The sequence below is a fragment of the Phoenix dactylifera genome, chromosome 6 (assembly GCF_009389715.1).
Source record: "Phoenix dactylifera cultivar Barhee BC4 chromosome 6, palm_55x_up_171113_PBpolish2nd_filt_p, whole genome shotgun sequence".
Taxonomy (NCBI): Eukaryota; Viridiplantae; Streptophyta; class Magnoliopsida; order Arecales; family Arecaceae; genus Phoenix; species Phoenix dactylifera.
This window is the reverse complement of record NC_052397.1, coordinates 14,037,613-14,057,782: the sequence shown is the minus strand read 5'-3', so window position 1 is coordinate 14,057,782 and position 20,170 is coordinate 14,037,613. Positions and strand designations below refer to the sequence as shown.

The following is a 20,170-nucleotide window of genomic DNA, read 5'->3' as shown; positions in this document are numbered from 1 at the left end:
TCTCCTCTCGGTTTCTTCTCCCCTCTTGGGTGGTAGAGAGAGAAAAGGAGCTAGAGGGAGTTGAATGGCTGCTGTGCTGTGATGTTGCAGTTGCTGCTTGGGTACTCCCTTGAAGGGGAGACGGTGGGATGGGACTTTTATTTATTGGATGGAGTGAATTTCCCATAATGCCCCTACTTTCTCTTCAATTTTTTTATTACCTTGACAATGAAGTGCCATGAGATAACCATTTCCTATTGGGCTTTTGCTTGACATGGTAAACACTATTGTCAAGCATTATCTTAGTTAATTAATCAGTTTCATGGTCCTTCTTTTCGAGCAATTACTTTTATTTACTTTCATTTAAAAATTATATTAAATTAAAACAGTTTTTTACCTATTTTTATTAAATTTATATATCTTTGTTGAAATAGTATATTTGATAGCTATCTATTTCTATATCATTTTTTTAAATATTTTATATTTATTAAAAAATTTTATTATTAAAAAAAAAAGGCCTCATTCATTGGATTTGCCTTAGGCCCCCAAATGTATTGGGCCGCCCCTGCCCTCTCCACATCCTCATGTCACAACCTGATGGCCCGAACTGAACGCTGCAAAACTCGGTTTATTTGCTTCCCTATCCACCCATATAATTACTCAAGAAAGACACATTTCAGAGATGCCACTGACCTGGGCAAAAAGTCACCGCTCAGAAGAAAAACTTTAGTCTAGATTAGATCATCATCTTGGCTGTTGGATCCCTTCCCAGTGATCCAATCAGCAATCTGTGCAATTCAAGATATGTGAATTAACATCCATCATAGATAAGAAGACAGCTACTCTTTTCCACTAGAACTAGTTAAGTGGAAGTGGTTCATACTGCTTCTAACTGTCAATGTTTTTTTCAGTGGTGGTTGTTACAGCCAAAAAAAAACCCTCTAAGGAAAATACCAAAAAAAAAAAAAACAGTCATAGATATCTAAGATCGACCATAAGTAGAAATAAAGAACTTCCTAACATGATCACATAGCACTTGGTTGGAATTAAACAACATGCAGCAAAGTTTCAAACATCAAATATAAATTACTTGTCCGCATACAAGCGATGCACATTTTATTAAGTACCAGAGATGCATTTTCCAAATGTCTCAGTCCACAGAGACTAAAAGCTAAGAAAACATGCTGACAAGTCTTAAATATCACTCACAGAAACATCTCCTTTTGTAACTGACCTGCAAAGAATAGACAGAGAATTAGTAGTCATGATATCAGTTTCATGCATTATCAAACAGAAGCTTTAATAAGTGTAAAAAATAAAAGGCCAATAAGAGGAGGGGGAAATCAAGGGCACTACTTTCTTAGTTTCCACATCAATTTGCACCTCTTAGAATTAGGCCCTATTAACTTCCTGCTCACTATGTGGAAGAATTGGCACCTAACAGACTTCTTCATGCCAAAATAGTTTCATCAAAATTTCTGGAATTCTAAGAAACTCCGTCTCCAACCTACAAACTAAATCTTCCCTTTCCATAAATTCAGGGAGGGGCTCTGCTCCCTTTCCATTTACTGAAAAAAAACTAAGTCTTGCTTTCAAAAAAGAACAGATGGAACAAAGTGGGTGGTTCATCCATCCTCCCTTATTGTCAAAAAACAACAACAAAAAAAAGAACAATTGGACATGCAATGTCCATTTGTTTATAACATACTGCATATCTGACAGCATTAAATGATATAGAAACACAAAATAAGAACATAGATGTATGTGATTTACATTGCCAGAAGGACCAATGTGGGTCGTCTTCCCCCTCTTTCTGCGTCCCTGCAATTTGATTAATATATTTTCCAGTTATGCTTTGTTCATAGAAGCATATATACCAATATTATATGAGATTACAATGTGTGACAACAGATCATTCAACATCATCATCCATGGGCAGACATAGGGCCTAGGAGGTCAAATGCACAGAAGGGAAAAAGGACAAAGGAGACAACATGGTTACACCAATGTCTCGATAGTGTATTAAACCAATATAAGCAATTGCAAAATCTAATATCAACAATTAACAGGATGAAATAAATAAAATATTTTTTTAAATTTGATTGTTGATGCATTATAGTAGTTACTATTGTTACCTGCAGGAGAAACTAATAGCTTTTACACCATTAACATAAATTGATAATGGCATTCTAAGAAATTTACTTTTGAATACTGTATTTCATATTTTAAATCGTGCATACTATTACCTAGTCGCAGCTATCTCAATTATATAACAAAATCACAGTGGTCATAATACATATCCAAAAATAATAATTCTTAGGCCATTTGATATATTTCAATAAGCAACAAAAGATTTTAAACTAAAAAATATGTCCTACTTTACAAGCAACAAAGATCAAACATATAAATGATAATTAATACAGGTTAAAAGTAGAAAATATCAGCTAGACAAATGTTCCAGATCAAGCATAAGAGAAGTATTATGTATGTCTCCTCCTCATTTTAACTATCTATATCATAGCATGCATGCCTAAAAGGTTTCAACAAATTAAACATGATTTAATACATTAAGATTCCCTAAAACCATCAAATTTTCATCCTTGATTCAAAGGCATACTATCGTAGTAAAATAAACTTCTTTCTAATTCTGACATTATAAAATTAAGATAATTAAGATAATGCATCATAGTATGTTAACAACAGGATGGGGATTAATAAAGCAGTGTTGCATAGACAAATACAAGAATCGGATTCAAATATATCATCCAGTGCTTGACTTAGCAAGAGGGGAAAAATGAAATACAAGAATACATGAAAAAAAAATAATTTTAACTCAAATATTGAAAGATATTATTTTCAGATCTCTTACATATATATTTTTTTAATCTGTTTACTGGCTAGATCAAGGATTTTACAGAAAGTGACATTTTGCAAAGTCATCTCCATCTTAGTACCTACATGGCCAATATAAGAAACCAAGGTCTGCAAAACCGACACTGAGAATCGTATGGTATGTTACTATTCGGTGGGGTAAGGTCAATATAACACGATATGCACCCAATATCGAGATAGGCTCTTAAAATTTTTTTCTCTCTCTCAGCCATCATGCTGCTTGAAACCAGATGGTTCGGGGTGATTCCGCTTGTTTGCATTAGTATGTCTCATATACCAAACAAAATCTTAGTAATGTATCGATATCTTACCAGTTACGATATGGTATAGTCGATATAAGATGGTACAAGACAGTACGACAAATCTTATGGGAAATAATTAAATGTTACTTTTAACATTCGTATAGCTGGCTGAAGTTAATGCTGTACCAGTGCAACTCTAGACCAATTTCTAAAAGCTACAAACAAAAGAATATGGTAAGTATCTAAGCATTTAGTGTTATCCAATTTGAATACACTGTTGACAAGGATACCAAGAGTTGGATGCAAAAGTCTAGCTGACATAATAAGAGGAGTTATTTATGAGTCCTTGCAATGGTAGGAAAAGAATTTGGAAGAACAAGAAAGCATCTTTGTTAGTGTTGAAAATGTGATGCATGTGGTTTATTTAAGAGTTTAAGAGGAACGAGTGTGCAATAGCTAGCAATGATCCAACATTTTGGAGTGCATCTGATTAAGGTTGTTAGACGAACGAGTTCTTTGCAGGCCAGCTCATGTCCAACTTGATTTTCAGCTTGATCTCAGTTTCCTTGTTTAGTGGACAAACCGAGCATAAGCTGGATATTTGATCTCATTTATTAAATGAGCCGAGCTTCATATGAGCTTAGCTTGCTCCATTTCAACTCGAATAGCTTGAAGATTATTTTATTAATATATAATACAAATTAAATATATATAATATTATAAATAACTAATATATCATTGTTTTTATAATTAGCTGTTAGATCTTATAGATCTTAATCCAATGGTTGAAAGTTCAACGATATGATTTGGATCAAACAACCAAATTGAGAACACTAAGTGGCTCCCATAATCCCATCCTCTTAGCTCCCACCACCTTACTTTCCATTCTCTCTCACCCCTCCACCTCCTCTTTGTTTATCGCTTATTCTCCCCCTTGAACTCTATCCAATTTTCCTCTACTTCTCCACCACTGCCTCCTCGCCATCGCAAAGAAGATCATCGTTAGCCTTCCTTCCCTTCTCCCCCACCATCTCCTCGTTGTCGGCATGGAGGACAACTAGCAAGCAAAGGCCTTAAATCTCATTCCCTTCTCATCCGTTGCACCACCCACTATTGTCATGGGCTCTAGCACCGCTCAAGCCCACCTTACATAATTTCGAGCTGAGCTCAAATAGAGCCCCACTCTCTCGTGTTCAACTCATTTACCCCCCTACATCTAAGAACCATTCTCCTCTCTCTTTCTAAGAGAATTTTTTTTAAATAGGAAAATTTTGATAGGAAATATGAAGGGATGTATTTAAGGAAAAGAAGAGTAATTCAAGAAAATAAGTTAAAACACCTTTCCCTTGTACAGTTCTAAAATGCTCAAGGTTAAAAAGAAAGAGAGAGAGAGAGAGAGATGAGTAAAAGCTCTAATCAAAAAAGCACGAATACTTCAAAATGCATGCCAATATCATATATGCATTGAAATACCAATACTTATTGGATACTTCTAGAAATATTTCAAATATTTATTTCAAGTATCCTATTTCAAAAGTTAAATAGGACTTCCAATACTTCTTAGACACTTGGGATACTTCCATTATATCACTAGAGATGAGGGCCAAGGCTTTATTTCTTTTTTAATGAACATTAACCTTATTATGGTAAATGGTCAATCCTGGCATTTATGACAATGATATTATTGTATGGACCATGGTCTGCCGTACCGATCGGTATGGGCTGGTACCGGACGGAACCGGTACGGTACAGCTATTTTTTTCGGTTTCGACTATTCGCAACCCGTATCGGTCAGTATCGGCCCGTACCGGTGGGCCGGTACCGGACGGAACCGGTACGGTACAGCTATTTTTTTTTGGTTCCGACTATTCGCAACCCGTATTGGTCAGTATCGGCCCGACCGAACCGGTACTGGCCCGTACCGACCGGCCTGTACCGACCTCAATTTTTTTTTGGCTTTTGGCCTGAACCAGCCGAACCGGTACGGTGCCGGTTCGGTTCGGTATGGTATCGGTACCGGTGCCCACCAGTATGTCGGTACGGTCGGTACAGCGTATGGACTATAAAGTATGGATTATGGTCTATTGATTTGAATAATGACTAAATGAAGTTTGTGGATGTTAATATTATTATATAAAGCATGAATAATGTTATTTCAATAACCTACTATGCTTTATCATGCTTATTTATACATACGGTAAAAAAAATTGTTTATCCATTGATGTATTCTAGCTGCATTGTAGCCTACTTTCAAGATTTGTTAATGGGCATATCAATGCTTTATTGTATCCATTTTGCATAGGCTCCGATGAATCTTAAGAGAAATGATTTGAATGGAGAGAGTGGAGATGGATATGAAATTGAAGTGAAGAAGTGAAACCTCATTTCCTTATTTGGACCAAATAAGATCAATCACCTAATTTTTAGGAAAGAATATTTCATTCATTAAGTAATTTTTTTAGTAGGTGCCATGCCTAGTGTATAAGGCCAGTCCACTTATTTTAGGAGGGCATCTCTTGCCAAACAAAGTAAGTTCGTGGACTTTAGGAGAGTTGCGGTCCCACTCACCGTCACTCCCCACCCCACCTTCAACCAACCAATTCACCTTTGACATGATCATTCTTTTAGCAAGAAACTTATAAGTGGCCGCCCCTTCTACGAATGAATGGTACGGAAATGGGCTTTCATCCCTACTTTTTTCATACGCACCCGCAGCTAAAGCTAAGCCGCCGTGCGCTACCGCGCCCGAGGGCGAACAAGCTACGGATTAAGCACAAGACGCGAAAGAACAAGCAACGGCTTTCGCCGTTGCGCGTTAGCGCAGCCGTTTTCTTTTTCGTAGCGCGTTAGTTTTGAAGATGCGCCCCTCCGTTTTTCACCTTCAAAAGAAGGCGCCAGCATTTTAGTAGTGACCCCTCCGGGGGTCCCGGGTTGCTTTGGCGCGCCCCACCCCGTAAGTCCTGTGTTGTACTTTACTTGACTCTCCCCCGCTTGCTACTTGCTGATCGCTGTGTTCAAAAATGACACGAGGTCTGATAAGGCAAGTCTCCTTCCCGGAGCAAAGCTACGAAACTACGCTATGAAAAGCAATCTGCCCAAGGAGGGCTCACTAATAGCTTAGATAGTGGCCCTTCCACTTTGGTGTAGTTGACCCCGTTGTCCATTGAGCCTGCTCTGAATAATCCTCCTTTTGCCCGTCGAACCCTCCCAGAACCAAAAGGAAAGACCACTCCCATAATCTATTATACCAAAAGTAGAGACAAGGGTGTTAAATTAGGCAAATGTGGCAAAGAGCATCTTTATTTTACCTTCTCTTTCTTCTTGGATAGGTTGGGGGTACTGCAAATCCTCTACAAACTTGGTTGCAAAAAATTCAAGCAGATTATGCCTTTCAACCAATAATAGACTCCCGTGCACATATATGCACAACTCACATAGGAGTTTAGAAGGATGTGGTAACATTAACGCCATCGTGTGTCTACATCCCATTATCATCTCCAATATTTATTTCTTTTGGATAAAGTTCTAATTATCTCTATTCGCTTCCACCATCTTGCCGACACCAATCTCTCTTCCACTATCTTGGAGCGGATAGATCCAAACAAACTAACATCTTAATGCCCATGCTACAACATATCTCCCCTATGCCTCATGCTATTTTGTTTTGGAAGATGGGACAGACATCCATCTTGCTCTAGTTATCCCTTGAGAGACTATCACTGAAACTCGCTAGATTAGTGTGGACACCATCACTAAAAAATCTAATTCCAAAACCCATCAACAATCAAGAAAGCATCTCTCAGAATCTTCTATTGCTTCATGATATTGATAGAGGTTTAAAATTAAATTTTCTTTCAAAACAATGAATAGATGAACATATGAACTTAGGTAATTGCTCTAAGTTTCAAAATCAAATTAATGGACCGAAAAATCATCATGTGAATACATTTGAGTCAAATAGATCTTGTCATTCTCCTCGGGTAGGATTTCCAACCTAATCAAAATCAAGTTTCAAAATAAGGAAAGCGATGAAACCATACAGCCAAGAGTTGCAAGAACTGAGATAAAAATCAACTTTCTCAAAAGCAGGGTCATGAAGCATAATACATTATAAGGAGAAAGAAGTTCTACAACATCCCAGGTTCGAGTCTCGTGATCCCCTCAATAACATATGAGAGAGACAAACTAGAAGTAGTTTACCTCCATTTTAATTGATTCTTTTCCTCATGAGCAATAGGTGAAGATCTGTAGGATAGAATGGAACTTCAGGGATACCATAAGGCATAGGCATTGATCATGTTACAGTGAGTTTTCATGATGGACTCCAACAAGAGTGTGGTACAAAGACCGGTGCTAGCTAGATGGAGAGAAGAGAAAAAATCCAAAAAAAAATTCTTTATTTTTTGAGAATTTATATTTATTTATTGATAAAATAAAATATAAGAAAGGGTAGTGAGATGGGGTAACTGGATGGAGATGTGTAATAGCATCGAATTTTAAATTATCATGTTTGTATAGGCTTCTTGGCATTTCTAAACTCTTACTAGGACTGCATGTAATATGTGCCACGTGCAAGTCTATTATTAGTTGAAAGGCATGGCTGCAGAAATTTCCTACAATCAGGGTCATTGAGGATTCATAGCCGAGTCAAAGGAGTTTCATAATTATAACAGTGAACGCGATGGTATAGATTAATATCTCCTACATTCCTGCTAAATTTGCCAGTGTCATTCTATATTGGTCCACATTGCTCGATACTACTTTGTCCCTTCAGTATCGGTTCATGAAATCCTATTACACTGAACCCTTTAAACACCATAATAGTCTCAACTCCAAAAAATATAACCACTAAAACACCATCCTAAGTACTTTTAGATCTTGCTCCCTAATCACATCCCTACTTTTCTTTCTTTTTTTCTAGATGGAAAGGGAGGGGGTCCACCCATTTATTAAATAAAAATAAAAAAGACACAATATATAAAATAATGAAGGAAGAAGGTAGGAGTAGTACAAGAATGGGAGGTGCCATGTATTAAGAAGCAAAGGAGTTAAAGAAGATGTTAGAAACAACATAATAACTAAGACAATATTTTATAGAACAATGGAAGGCCACTCTTTGAGGACTAATACAGAGGCGAAATTGGCATCCTATGAAGTTGCCTTCTTAAGGAAAAGGAATGTAGTACATTCCTTCCAAATACACCAACAAATAGCCAAAATCAACTAGTTCCAAGCATGCTTAAGTTGCCATTTTTCAATTCTTGATTTCTCCAAACTGTCTAGAGGTAAATCCATTTTTTCTTGCAAACATATGCCAGTGTTAAGCCTGTTGTCGAGGGCCACCCGCATGAAGATATGGACCTTTTCCATAATATTGCTTTTCGAAGTGCAGTGAAGACGAGATGAATATTTCCACCCTTCCTAAGGAAGGTATGGAAAGAATATACATAGTAGAAAACAGAAGAAACTCATCAACAAAGTTTGGAAGTGAACCAATTATAAGTCTTCCCTGAAGATGAGGGCACTTCTTAGTTTCACATACCAGCAACTGAGCCACCCATTCCATTGAGAAAGCATTGTAACATTCTGCTTTAGAAAAGTAGCATAAAGAAGCATGAAGAGGGATCCAAGGTGAAGGTGGCCCCGCCAATCATCTTTCCAAAATCTAATAGATAGCCCTCCTTCAAGAGACAAAGGGAGACCACACCAGAAGGCATCCAAGATTAAGCTAAGACTTTCCATATAGGAGAAGCAGCTTGAGTTCTTCTAGTCCTTGGACCAAAACAGCAGTAGTTGTAGTAGTTCAGTCAAGCCATTGTTTTCCCAATATAATTATCATTTGAGTGAATCTCCAGCACCATTTTGCAAGCATGGCTTTGTTCGTATTAGTCAAGTTTTTCACTCCTAACCCCGTCCTCCTTGGCTTCACAGACTTTACCCTAATAAAGAAGCATATAACTACTAGTGATCCTTTCCAAAGAAAGTTTCATGAAGTCTATCAATATGTTTTACTACCCAAACAATGAACTTGAAGACTAATAAGTAGTAGCTGTGAAGAATAGATAAAACAGAGTTTATTCAAGTTAGTTGACCCCCAAAAGAAAGGTAAGTCCCTTTCCAACTGGCCAAGCATTAATCAAATCTCTCAACAAGAAAACCAGTCTAATTTAAAGAATCTTGAATTGAAAAGGAGAAGTCCCAGATAACAAAATGAAAGGGACCCTGTTTATAGTTGAGCATTTAGGGAAAAGAAACTCCTATATATATTAGTGCCAAGAGAAAAAAAATCTTTCAGAAATATTAAACTTGGAGTTTGGAAGAAACTCAAAAGAGTAGAGGATTGGCTTTTAATGATCAAACTTGTTCAACCTCATGTTGATAGAAGAGGAGAGTGTTGTTCACAAATTGTAGGTTGCAAATTTCATGCTCAAATATAGGTGGCCCAAGACACTATATAACTCTAGTTTCATGTTCAACCTAGCTAAGAACATTCACTGCTAAGGTAAAGAGAAAGGAGGAAAGTGGATCTCCTTGCCTAGAACCTCAGCAACATTTTATCCAATTACCATCCTCTCCATTAACAAGCACTGCCACCTTTCAAGTGCAGGTGAGAGTTTAAACAAGATATCCAAACTCCAAAGAGTATAAAGTATACACAGAGAGAAAAGTTAAAAGGAACTCAAAGCTTAGAAAATCAAAGGCTCTTTCACAATTTAACTTGCTAGGATGCCCTCTATTTTGTGAATTTAACAATAAGATAATAATTCATGGGCACCAAGAAAATTGTGGAGAATCGAGCCCCCTTTATAAAAGCAAATTTTGCAGGATCAACCAGATCAAATAGAAGAGAAGCCAACCTATTAGCTAAGATATTGGAAATGATTTTAACATCATCATGGATCAAATTGATACATTTGTAGTCTTTGAGAGTAGATAATCAAATTGATATGTCTTGGGATCTGGAGAGTTGAAGGCAATAATCAGTATTGAAACATACTAGAAGCCATTAAAGATAGTCAGGAATCAGATTTGAGGAGGTTCCAATATCTTTGAAATAAGAGAAGGGGAAGGTTGTCAGGGCCAGGGAAGTTTTCACTTCCCAAAGATAAGATGGGCTTTTGAATTTCTTTCATAGTGAAAGGGTCTACAAGATGATCTAGTGCAAGATGCTGCACAAGAAAAGAATTTTCCCAATCTACAGAGGTTGGTGCCTACTCAGGTTCAAGAAAAATGGATTTAAAGAAAGAAGTGAACATAAAAGGTAAGTCCGCTTGCGAGGAATATTCAATGCCATCAAAATGATGGAAAAGATAAAAAAAATTCCCATTGTTTACTTGCATTTTGCGAAAGGAGATGTTCGAATCATCTTCCTAATATCCGAGCTCTTGACACCGATAGATTTCTTCTTCGAAAGAATCAAACTGAATTCTGCTTTATATGACCTTGTGTTGTCAAGTAAAGAACGGATATGTAGAAGGCACATGACATGTCTTGAAAGACTCATCGTACCTTCCATATGCTCTCTCTTGATCTATTTTAATGAACTCAATTGCAGGATTTTTTCAGAGGCACATGATGGAATTCAGATCATAAAACAATACTTTCTATGAAATATTTATCATGTAAGACTATTTAAGAGTGATGGTTGTGCCTAAGGGATTAGATTTCCCAGAATACACAAGGTTAAAATTTACAGATTCCATTAAAGGGTCCAAGCATGAGAACCAACCTCCATTCTCTCCCTAAAAGTAGTTGTTTTTTTTTTTGATGTAAAACTTAGTCACAATTTAGGTTCTTGAAAGAGCCCTAAAGCTTAACCCAAAAAAGGAGGCTGATCACTTTAGCATCCCCTTTTACAGAAACTTGAACCCAAGATTTGTCGGACCGACCATACCGGCGTACTGGTGAGCACCGGTATTGGTACAGTACCGGTTCGGTTCGAACCGGAGAGGCGTGCGCAGATGCGACCGCGCGCGGACGTCAACAAAAAAGAAAAGAAAAAAAAAGACGCGTCCGCGCGCGGATGAGTTAAAAGCCAGTGCCACTTTGTGGCATTAAATGGCCCATGCGGGCTGGCAGCCCCTGTGGGTACGCTGCTCGCGCGCAGTTCCCAAAAAACAAACAACTACGCGTCTGTGTGCGGATGCGTTAAATGGGCACCCCGTGTGGGCGCTCTTCCCCATGCACAAGCCCGCGGGAAAAATTCGCTCGGGATGGCCCGGTTTGCACCGGTACAAGTATGGAACCGATTTCATATGCTGTACCGTACTATTGTCTGTCGGCACCGGTTCGGTTCGGCATACCTTACTTGAACCAATAAAAGGGGATCATGGCAGCTTAAAAAAGTATCTTAAATAAAGTATTTGATAAAACAAAGGACACAAGGAACTACATCAATAAAACAACAAATAAGAAGGCTCAATAAGAGAATGTCCAATAAATGCCATAGTGTTCATATTTGATGAAATTTCTATTAGAATTGTTAAGAAAAATCTTATCAGTTGCAAAATAGAGAGGCTTACATTTTACCCCAAAAAAAGAGGCTGATCACTGCTGCATCCCCTTTTACAGAAACTTGAACCAATAAAAGGGGATCTTGGTAGCTTAAAAAAGGTACCTTAAGCTAAGTATATGATAAAAGAAAGGACCCAAAAAACTAAATCAATAAAACAACAAATAAGAAGGATCGGTAAGAGAATGCCCAATAAATACCATAGTGTTCATTAAGGTTCGCTATCTCGGTACCGAACCCCCTATTGGCACCATCCTATTATTGTGTTAGTACGTCTGGTACAGAGATCGGTTCGGCATACCAACACTCAGCATGCCTCCTGTACTGCATACCGGTTTGATACGGGTACAGTACGGTCGGTACACACCGATACCAACTAGTACAGCAAATCTTACTGTTCACATTTGATAAGATTTCTATGAGAATTCTTAAAAAAAATCTTATTAGTTGCAAGACAGCAACCTTGATGGACATAAGAAACAACCATCACTTGGCATAGAAATGGAAGCTAACCAAAACTTAAAATAGAGCCAAGTTAGGAAATTTGTCTCAGTAGAAGTATCTCTCGTAGGCCAAGTATGGTACTTCAATTTTACAACTATTGCTATAGAAAAGAAATTAATTTGACATGGTGAAACAAAGATCTAAAGGCTTTCGCATTGGAGCTTATTGTATTGGACAACACAAACTGATATATCCTGAGATATCAGCTGTTATGGTATCACTCTATAGTTTTTCTTTATATATATTAAATGGGTTTTTTAGTTACTACATGTGAAAGTTCAGGCCCAAAACTGTGGTTAATATTTCTTAACTATTAACTGATAATTTGATATCATGGTCATTAAATAATAGCTGAGATCTCAGAATATATTGGTCTTTCTGAAATTCTCCAACCTTCCATCTTGGCCAAGAGAAACTGGTATCTTAGTTAACCTAGGTATCAATCACCTGCTGAGATGGCTGACATATCAGCCTTCATAAACCTTGATATAAAAGGAACCAGTTCACTGAAGGTCTAGTACTAATGTTAGAACTAAGGTGAACATAACTGTCTTTTGAAAATTTGAACATAAACAAAACCCCAGTTTGCAAGGGACATGATTAAAAGAAAAACCTTCTAATTGCAGTTAAAGAGATCAACATCAAGGAGAAAAAGAGTAACCAATGTGAAAATAAGTGATCAAACTCAAGTTACAGAAGAAAAATAAATTCCATAGCAATAAAAGTTATATTTTTCAAAACCTACATAATTGTTTCTTCTGAAAAATAGTCACCTGCACAGGTGCAATGGCATGACCAGAAGATGACAGTACTACCTGATGTTGTAAAACTTCAGGATCATTAGGAGCCCCAGGACACTGTCATTAAGCAATAGAAAATATGTATTACATTCAGATGCATAATTTTGTGTTTGAGTCCAATCAGAAATTACCTGTCTGGTTTCTTGTGTCTCTGCATCATCAGATGGGCGTCCCTCGGGGGACTTTTGTGTTGGACCACACCTTGCCAAGACCTCAGCAACTTGAGCTTGAAGTAACTCGCATTTCTGTTCGATGAACTCTAACCGGTTCATGAACATATTCTTCTGCTCTTCCCAGGTCCTTCTAGCTTCTATGATTTCCATCATAGGCTCTATGCTTTGAATGCTATTTCGCACAGCAGTCAAAAGAGCACCAGGTGGAATCAAATTATCCTCAAAATTAAATTTCTTAATCCCAGACTCATATTCGAAAGCAAATGCGGCATTTGTGAAGCCTTACAGAAACAGGATACATCATATATGTTAGCATTCCATATCACACTACATATAACTAGTGTCAGATGGATGTAATGTAACATTCAAAAATACATTGGAAAAAAAGCTTAGGACTGAACTAAAGAAAGACATGAATAAAGAACATGGAGAGGCAAGGCAAACAAGCACTTTGGATCGATAGAACAAATAACAATCAAGTATTTGAAAGGAATGATAAGCTGCCTTTAAGAAATGAACCATCATTGAGGTTACCAAATAACACCTTTTACAAATAAATTAAAGCATTGCAAATGCTTATCAGACAAATTAATTTGTGATGAAACTCATGAAATCAAATATTCCAAAGGGTCACAAAGTTCAAGACATAAGTGCAAAATGTTTAAAGAGTATGGTTGCAAAACCAACCAAAACAGAAAACAATTCAGGCCTGATTTATATTCTTCCAAGCCAACTCCTCTGGCTGACCATATCAAAAATTTATATAATCAGCTATACCCAACCCTGGCCCAGCCTATTTGCATCTCTTACAAGTCTCGAAGACCAACCTCAGAAGAAAGAAATAATGATAAAAATAGAAATATATAAAGTTGTTAGCTATATGAGACACCAGGCCTCTGATACTCTAGAAAGAGAAAACATGTGAAACCTTCCACACCTCCCTTTTTTTCAATAGTCGTGCAGGTGTGTAAGCAGATCTGGATCCAACCAGTACTTGCCCAATTTGGACCAAACTCACACCTCAAGTTCAAACATATGGCTCTGGTATAATCCCAAACTGAGAACTAACTTATATCCGGGTCAGTATGAATCTTGCAAAACTATATCTAACCAAAATGACAAAAATAAGATCAACTGTCTGGGTCTAAGCTTTTGATGTTAGACCTAATCTAAGATCAACCTGAAAAAGGGAACCGGCCAAACCTGACCTGAATGGATCAAATCTAGATCTAAATCTAAGGTCCAAAGCATGTTAAGTCTAAGCTCAATCTGGATCTAACCCAACCTAGCTCATATGCAACTGTACTTTGATGCAATCAGGGGGGCCCAAGTATGCTCTCCATCCTGCTTAGGCATCATCATGACAAAAACTAAAGATAACCTGTTAGCTATAATTGACTTCTAGATCACAGACATAAGAAAACCACAGGCAATTTCCTAATAGCATAATTTTAAATTACTATTACAAGGAAAAAATAAATTGACAAGCTTCAATTGTCCATGCTATAACAATTGAGTTTGGACAGAGTTTGGAATGAATCGCACCTGGAGCATGCAAGGCAGAATGCTAGCTGAAGTATAGCTTAAAAAGATTCAGCTTATGGCATGGGGATGTGGGTTTGGGCTAAGACATATTGAGGCTAATTGCAGCAAAAGCTTGGAAGAAAGCTTTATAATGTGGCCTAAATTCAAGACTCTCTAGCCTAGCCCAATCTACCCAACATGCACCTTGGATAGTTGGTCACATGTTCGACTCATGTTCTATAATGTTTAATTAGAAAACTTCCCCAAATTCACACTCAAGAAGGAAACAAGCATTATATTTAACTCATGGTGGACAAAGAACAGAGAGGAAAGATCTAACATAGAGCTCTGCCACAAGCTGTCATCCCCATATGGCCAAGAGAGTCTAGGGGTGCAAATTAGCCATGCCAGCCGAGTATCAGGTTGCTCGGCTCAGCTTGGTACATCAAAGGAGCTTCTCAAGCTTGGCTTGAGCTCAAGCCAAGCTTTATATGGAGTGTTCAAGCTCGACTTGACTAAGCTTTGAGACAAGATTTAGTCGAGCTAAGCCGAGCTTTCCCATTGGTTGTTGCTTAGCTCGTCTCTAAAAAGATGTTTGAGCTTGGCACATTTTTTATCCCAGCCGAGCTCAAATGAGTAATTATCCACTGCTCGGTTTGTTTGCAATCCTAGCCAAGACCCCCTAATGTTCAATGTTCCTCCATTCTTAACCCCCCCCCTAATGTTCTCTCTCCCCCTCGTCAGCCAAAACTATAAGCCCCCTCTCCGAACGAGTGACTTCCAAACCAAAAAAGAGTTACAAAAAATCTAGAATTAAGATCAATACAAATTTTAAGCCTCAAGCTTCCAACTAAAAGAAACCCCTTTGTTGGAAAAAATAAAGGAAAAGAAAATTGACTGGCAACCCTTGCTAAACATAAGACTATAGAAAATAGATTAAAACTGCCTGCACCTAAGTCTCAACCCTTCAGCCAGTTCTGCATGATGTTCTAAAAAACACACCATGAATCCTCTCCAATATGTTCTATCCTTTTCCTATGCTTCTAACTAGATAGACTAAATAATTTCTTTTATGAACTAGAATTCGGCCGTTACTTTATAGAACAATAATCTGGCCACTTAGTGTATTTCAGGTAAGTGAGGACCTTGAAAAAACATCACCCAAATATGTGCAGTTTTAAGTGTTTGTTTATGTTAAGTGAGCGTGGACTGGGAGAGTGTGGTTTTTTGGCAGCCCCAAAATACTAAACCTGACCTCAGCCAAGGCAAAGTCAAATTCAGAGGAAGCAAGTCAGCTATTAATCATAAATTAGGCATGTCATACGTATTTGAACCTGTTTTACTAAGACCAGAGCCAATCAAACTTAACTAGACGACCTGTTCCTGCCCAACGCAACTGAATCACCTTTAACCTGATCCAACTAAATCAATTTTGACCAGAATCAAGCTAACCCAGCTTAGTTCAGTTAGACCTGGCTTAAGCCAATCTACCATGACTTCCATGTCTATCTTACTATGAAACAAACATCCAAATGATGGTTCAGTTCCAACAACTAAGACACTGCTTTCTGGAGCTGTAGTTCATTGAACTGCAGCACCGCAAACCATACTTCCATGAAGTCTTACATTTCCTGCAAAAATAGAAAAACACAGAACAAAACTAAAAGAGCCAGTCCCCTGCCTTCCTCCATTTCTTTCATGCAATTTCACATAGGATTCTGGCAAAATTCATTGCCATCATATGACATTTTCTTTCCAGCATTAAAAGTGCAGCATATGCTAAAGTCCTACAGAGCAAGGAATAATATGTAATTGCAATTATACTCCGCGTACTGCTTAAGATAAATTCCTCTGACAGCCAATCCTTCAAGCCCTTCAACCCAAGTTTTCGGCTTCAAGGGAAAGTGAATTTCAAGTAGCTGTTGGGCAAGACAATAAAAGGATTTGCTGCCTGTTTGGTACTGCTTTTATTCTCTGTTTTTGTTTCAAAACCCCAAGAAGAAAACTAAACTAGACTGAACAACACGTATAATGAGACCCTTCCATTTTTTCTGAAATCGTTTGAAAAATCAAAAACTGCATTTGGTTTAGAAATAAGAAAAATGGGAATAGTGAAAGGTATGCCTATGGGAATAGTTATGTCATAAGCTATGCCAATTGTATCTGGCTTCACTTTCGATAGAAAAAGGCACCTTTTTGAATATTGAAATTTTGGATGATGACCTTTTTGTCCATAAAATAGTAAAAAAAAAGGCATAAAAGGTTCCTTTACGCCAAGGAATAAATTATGACAGCTCTCCCTAGAATAGTTATGACTGTCATAAGCAAGTTTGATCGGCAAAACTATTCCTCAGTTATGCCTTCTTCCAAATGCTATTTGGCAGGCATAAGACTTTATGGCTGAATCAAACGCCGACTTTTTGCAGCAATGATTTTTTTTTTTTTTTGATTGCTTCAAAAGAAAGTTGAAAATAAAGCATGAAATAGCAAAAGATTTGTGCAAAATACTGTCTTCAGCATCAATCTCCATGCGGTATTTCACTAATTTTTCAAGAAGCAAAAAGTACAAAAGCAGCAACAATATCAAGCAGGCCCCAAGCTTTTCATTCCTATTTTTCCTGCGAACATTCTCATCTGGTCTAGATCTAGTCAATGTGGCCAAATCAGATTCTACGAGGTGTTCAGCCATTTTATTTAATCTACTTCTTCCAGTCGTTCTTTTTTCCAATGTACCATCTAATTTCTTTCTCTTCAAAATACAACACTACCTATCTCAATCTAACATGCACCCCTCAAAAGATAGAAAACGGGAGAAACCGGATTCCAAAACCTTTGAAACAAAAGCTGAAGTGTACAAAGACCCTACGAAAGTTCTTTAAACTACTTTTTCCATATGTTCTTCGTTCAGAGTTCGGAAAACCAAAAACCTGCGACTATCATATCTAAAATTCACCACTAAAACTGGCAAAACGGCAAAACGGCAAAAAGCGAGAGATCGGATTCTAGAACCCTTGAAACAAAAACTCTCGTACATCAAAAAACAAAAACAGAAGCGTATAAAGACCTCAAAAAGGTTCTTTAGCGACAATAAACCCTAAAAAGATTAGAAAGTGAACGGAAAACATAAAGGAATACGAGATGATGAAGATAAAAGGAGAGAGAAGGAGAGAGAGAGAATTTTCGATGGGAAATAGTGGTGAAAGACGGACCAGACTCTTGGAGGTAGCGGGAGACGAGGAAGTTGAGCTCGTCGGTGGTGACGGGTCGGGACAGGAACGACAGCGGGGGTGACGGGGGAGAGTCGTCGCTCGCCATCCCGAGGCCAAGGAGAGAGAGAGCGAGCGGAGGGAGGTTGAGGGTTGGAACTTGTAACGCCTCCCTGAAAGCGAGTCTCGCGTGGCAACGGACAGCGCTGACACGCGGTGGGGGCCAGCAATCTCATCCCGCATGCACGGCGTGAGCGAGACATGTGGGTGGGACCATGGCCACGGCCCACAGGATAGCCCCAGTACGCTGATTTTTTTAATACGAATACAATAAAAAAAATAAAAAATAGCAAGTCTTGAATGCTCTAAACAATTTTTTTTTTTTTTTTAATTCGGCTCCCCTGGCGTTCCAATTCAGAGCTCCATTAGCCTCTCGTTCAGTTTGTGACCTTTAATCTATCTATAAATATGCCCGCAGAAGCTCTTGGGAAGCGACATGGCTGTGCATAGGATCTCAATATTGCACGCTGTTTGGGTCCCCAGACTTGAAAGACTCTTGGAGGCAGTAGGAGACGAGGAAGTTGAGCTCATCAATGGTGACGGGTTGGGACAAGAACGACTACGGAAGAGACAGAGAAGAGTCGTCACTCGTCATCTGGATGTCAGGGCGAAAGTGAGGTTGAGAGTTAGAACTTGTAACGCCTCCCTAAAAGCGAGTCTCGCGTGGCAACGAACTACGCTGACACGCGGTGGGGGCCAGCAATCTGAGTTGCATCCCACATGCACAGTGTGAGCGAGACCTGTGCGTGGGACCATGGCCATGGCCCACAAGATTGCCCCTGTGATTTTTTTTTTTAACTATGACCGATGACTCAGACATTTTTAGTCTAAATATATTTTAAAAAATCAAAAAATAATATCTCTAAATACTCTAGGCAACTTCTTCTTTTTAATTCGAGCCCATCAAGTGATCGGCCATATATAAGGCCATCCAATTTACGGCTCCATTAGCCTCTCTATAAACATATTAGGACTGTGACCATTAGCCGCTCTATAAATATGCTTGTAGAAGCTATTATGTAGAAAGTGACATAGCTGCACATAGGATCTCACTGTACACTGGTCCGGTCCTCAGACTTGAAAATAGCAATTGGAGCCAGTTGGGTGCACCCAAAAAGTTCATCAAGTTTTAATTGTAGTTTAGTTAATGACTAATAAATATTGTGGGCTCTTATAACTCTTTTCCCGTGCACACCACAGGCATCCCAGAAAATTCTCCTAATAATAATTATTATTGTGGTTACATGGTCACAGCAGCCATTACAACAATTCCAATCCCCCTTTCATTGTATTACTTCATGATGGAAAAAAGATAATTGCCATTATTAGTGTTATAATGGTCCATTAATACAATAACAACTATTATTTGTCACTTGGCTATTCATTTAATAAAATAATGTTTTAAAGTTCAATTATTTTACAAAACTTTTCTTTTGAAAAGGTTTCCATTGCATGCACGAGGTTGAACTAGAGCAACAAAACTAAGGCTAGAACGAGAATAAAATTGTACGAGTCAAACCTTGGCTTTACAAACATGCCATTAGTTTTGTCCACTACTTGAATATTTCTTATCAAATGTTATATATATGGTAATGCTATTTTACAAACAAATAGCACTTGGAGTAACAAACAGAGTGATCCATTATGTGCTTCTCCCTTATCCCACCATTGTTGCAACTAATTTGTAGAAAAATTGAATAGGTGAAAGGTATTCTTGGGAATATTTTTCTAACTTGTGCACGAGCAAGTTATTTAGATAAAACTTGCTTGAAAAATCAACAGTAATATTAGTAGAAAAACTTGATTGATAAGTGGGATTAACTCTCAATTGTGGTTCTTTTTTTTTTCTTTTTTATTTTCCTTGTGGTTACAACTCAAACATTGAAATTATATATAAGTAACTAGCATTACCTTGTTAAATACTATACTCAAATACATTATATATATTTAAAATGGAGGCTCCGTTGTGTGGAGCTCTCCAGATGTTATATGACACCATTATGAATGATGTCAATATTAATATATTTGGTCGTCATTAAAATTTATTACTTAATATGTAACAAATATTAATGACATGGTATTAATATGTTGCCATCCTTAAAGCTCGTTACTTAAAGTGTAATAGAAATTTGGTTATTGAATCCTTTTATGTATTATAATTTGTTAAGCTATTATATCATATTTTCCTTTTCTAGCTTTCGTTTCACTCAAGGGGTTCATCTAAGTAGTTAAAAAGAAAAAAAATATATTTTCATGCACGGTTGGTGCTATTAATGGC

At 37.7% G+C, this 20,170-nt stretch overlaps 1 protein-coding gene across 3 annotated transcripts; it reads right to left on the bottom strand.

Moving 5' to 3' along the window:
• Positions 1-982: 982 nt before the first annotated feature.
• On the bottom strand, positions 983-17,948 carry LOC103705247 (WD40 repeat-containing protein HOS15-like). Of its 3 annotated transcripts, none has more exons than XM_039127504.1 (5): positions 17,836-17,948; positions 13,061-13,383; positions 12,945-12,986; positions 1,753-1,800; positions 983-1,213 (listed from the first exon to the last, which is right to left on the bottom strand). In XM_039127504.1, exons 1-5 carry the CDS (start codon positions 17,939-17,941, stop codon positions 1,181-1,183), a joined length of 552 nt encoding a protein of 183 aa, XP_038983432.1. In that variant the 5' UTR covers positions 17,942-17,948; the 3' UTR covers positions 983-1,180. The 3 variants fall into 3 exon arrangements, with proteins under 3 accessions (XP_038983432.1, XP_008787117.2, XP_038983431.1); XM_008788895.3 differs by having other exon boundaries at positions 1,002-1,213; positions 12,903-12,986; XM_039127503.1 differs by lacking the exons at positions 983-1,213; positions 1,753-1,800 and adding an exon at positions 8,186-9,052 and having other exon boundaries at positions 12,903-12,986.
• Positions 17,949-20,170: the final 2,222 nt, after the last annotated feature.

Bases quoted from the DNA above. Each gene is read 5' to 3' on its own strand.
- LOC103705247 (XM_008788895.3), bottom strand. From the start codon at position 17,941: ATGGCGAGCGACGACTCTCCCCCGTCACCCCCGCTGTCGTTCCTGTCC. The intron at 13,384-17,835 runs GTCCGTCTTTCA...TGTTTCTGTAAG, and splicing joins CCGCTACCTCCAAGAGTCTG to GCTTCACAAATGCCGCATTT. The intron at 1,214-1,752 runs GTAAATCACATA...TATTCTTTGCAG, and splicing joins ACATTGGTCCTTCTGGCAAT to GTCAGTTACAAAAGGAGATG.